Genomic DNA, 2,888 nt, shown 5'->3' with positions numbered 1-2,888 from the left:
GTGGTGGCAGTGGTGACATGGTCCAACTGCGGGCAGCCCTGGAGCAGGCCCGGGAGGACCTCCGAGACCGGGACTCTCGCCTCCGGGAGCTGGAGGCCACCTTGGCCTGGCTGGACGAGGCCCGAGCGGCCAGGCTGCTGGCCGAGGAGGAGGCCCGGGGCCTGCGGGCAGAGCTGGCCCAGCGGGAGGGGGCCGGGCGGCCAGCCTGGAGCAGGAGGTGGTGGCCACGGGCAAGGAGGCTGCCCGGCTGCGGGCAGAGCTAGAGCGGGAGCGAGTGGGCAGTGTGTCCCGCTTGGAGCACGAGCGCATAGTGGGCGCACTTCAGGCCGACGTGGCCCGGCTGCAGGGGCAGCTGGAGGAACTAGGACGCCGCCACGAAAAGACCAGTGCTGAGGTCTTCCAGGTGAGCATGGCCGAGCCCCTACCAGGCATACCTAGCAGCCATCTGTTTTGACCCTGCAGCCAAAGGATGTTTCAATCCCATCGATTTCAATCCTATAGACACCAGCCCCTGCCAGTGTTTCTAGGTTGGGGGTTTTACCCTGATGTTTTTACCAAACGTTCATTTTCTCTGCTGGTCAGAATGACCCTATGTTGTCGTTTTTTCTTTGACCCTGCAGCCAAAGGATGTTTCAATCCCATAGATTTCAATCCTATAGACACTAGAACCTGCCAGTGTTTCTGGGTCAACCTTTGACCCTGTGGCTATTCTGACCTCCTAGATGTTTCAACTTGCCTTTTCTTCTTCCTTTTTTTTTTCTCTCTCTCTCTTCTTTTGTTTTGTTTCTGTTTTCTTCTTTAAATCCTTTTGGCTATTTCGACCCTATCTTTTTTTCCTAATAGTTACCACTTTTTGCAATCTTTTTATAAAATCTGCTTCTATCCCGAAGTCATGGAGAAATTCTCCTGTGTTTTCTACCAGCATCTTTATTGTTTTTGTTTCACAATCCTGTTTATGCTTTGGCTCTAATTGTGTGTATGGTGTGAGGTGGGGATCAATGTTTACTCATTGTTTTTGCAAGCAGTGAGTTGGAGGTTTTACCCTGATGTTTTTACCAAAAGTCCATTTTCTCTGCTGGTCAAAATGACCCTATGTTTTTTTTTCCCAACTGGCTCTTTTGAGATTGTCATTTTATCTTATGGTCATTTTGATGCTTTAACCCCTTCTGGAGGAGGAACTCGTGCACAGGGATTTTTAATCTAATTTGTAATCCAGTAGATTTTTATGCTGAGTTTTCTATTTGTTATTCATTTTGTCCCTGATGGTGGACTCCATCTTTTTTCTTAAATTAAACAAAACTTGGAACTGTTTTAACGAATATGTAAATAAGAAGCTACATTCATTACTTGTCAGGAAAGCATTTTCCTCTCTGAGCTTCTGTTAACTCACCCGTATAACGGAGATAATAATTCCTAGTCCTCACATGGAAATTAAGTGGTTTAATTTATGTTAGCTACTTAGGACAGTGATGGTACAAGCAATCTGTAAATGACAGGCAGAATTATTCTTTCTCCAAGAACAACCCCTTTTTTTAAAAAATATTTTTTTATTGATTTCAGTGAGGAAGGGAGAGGGAGAGAGAGATAGAAACATCAATGATGAGAACCATTGATCGGCTGCCTCGTGCACGCCCCCTACTGGGGATCAAGCCTGCAACCCGGGCATGTGCCCTTGACTAGAATCAAACCTGGAGCCCTTCATCCACAGGCCGATGCTCTATCCACTGAGCCAAACCGGCCAGGGCAAACACCCTCTTTTTAAATTTATTTTCCCCCTTTATTGCTTTTCAGAGAGAGAGGAAGGGAAAGGGATAGAGAGATAGAAACATTGATGAGAGAAAAACATCATTGATCAGCTGCCTCCTGCACGGCCCCTCCTGGGGATTGAGTCTGCAACCCGGGCATGTGCCCTGACCAGGAATTGAACCAGTGACCTCTTGGTTCGTGGGACAATGCTCAACCGCTGAGCCACATCAGCCGGAAGAAATCCCTCTTTTAAACCAGTTAAACCCTTGGTCACAGACCAACCTAAGTATAACCATCTTTATGGATGTCTTTATAATTTTACCTTCCTTGTGATCACTTCTTTTTTGGGTAAACTTTACAAGTCTGATTTGATTTATCAATCGGTTTAGGATTTATTTAAATAGTTAATGTGTGCCAATCTACACTAATTGAAACATCTAGTCATTATCCACTTTTCCCTGGAGCTGTTATTTCTATAAAGGTCAGTATTTTCTCTAGGATCAATTTTTGCAAATCTCACATTGCTCGGATCTTGATATTTTTGTGAAAATGCAGTCATCAACTTTTGAACATCTGTTTGCTTTTCATCCAAATTCTTCTAGTTTTCTTTCATTTTGTAAGAAATCTACAAACCTTCAACCACTAGCAGAGAAAAGAACATTAGTGGTAATAATACCACCCACTCGAATATAGCACTTATGTGTGCCAGACACGGTTCTAATTGTATTCCATGCACTTGCTCATTTTATCCTCACAACTACCCTATGGAGTGGGGAGCTGTTATTATTCTCATTTCACATATGAGGAATCTGAGGCACAGAGAGGTTAAGTCCCTTGTCTAAGGCCACACAGCTAGCAGATCAGAGGTCTTTGGCCAGGTCAGAATGTGTATCATGCCCTGTGGAGTTGGGACTTCCCCGAATCAAACTCCTCAAGGTCAAAATGGGCTTGAAGGTCCTCAGGACAAAATAGGGGGTCAGAGGAAGTCTGGGGTTCAGGCATCTTTGGGGTCCAAGTGTCCTCAGGGTCACACGTGGGCTTGGGCCGCAGGTGCAGCGCGAGGCCCTGTTCATGAAGAGCGAACGGCACGCAGCTGAGGCCCAGCTGGCCACGGCAGAGCAGCAGCTGCGCGGGCTGCGCAC

At 46.4% G+C, this 2,888-nt stretch overlaps 1 protein-coding gene across 1 annotated transcript in view; it reads left to right on the top strand.

Moving 5' to 3' along the window:
- ANKRD24 (ankyrin repeat domain 24) overlaps positions 1 to 2,888 on the top strand; it is a 27,665-nt gene that overhangs the window by 22,079 nt on the left and 2,698 nt on the right. The window contains 3 exon segments of the mRNA XM_015566938.1: positions 3 to 188; positions 191 to 403; positions 2,797 to 2,884. Of these exon segments, the coding sequence (XP_015422424.1) occupies positions 3 to 188; positions 191 to 403; positions 2,797 to 2,884 (487 nt within the window).

Source organism: Myotis davidii, unplaced genomic scaffold (genome assembly GCF_000327345.1).
Source record: "Myotis davidii unplaced genomic scaffold, ASM32734v1 scaffold551, whole genome shotgun sequence".
In the NCBI taxonomy this organism is placed as follows: domain Eukaryota; kingdom Metazoa; phylum Chordata; class Mammalia; order Chiroptera; family Vespertilionidae; genus Myotis; species Myotis davidii.
This window is presented reverse-complemented; position numbering and strand designations above follow the sequence as displayed.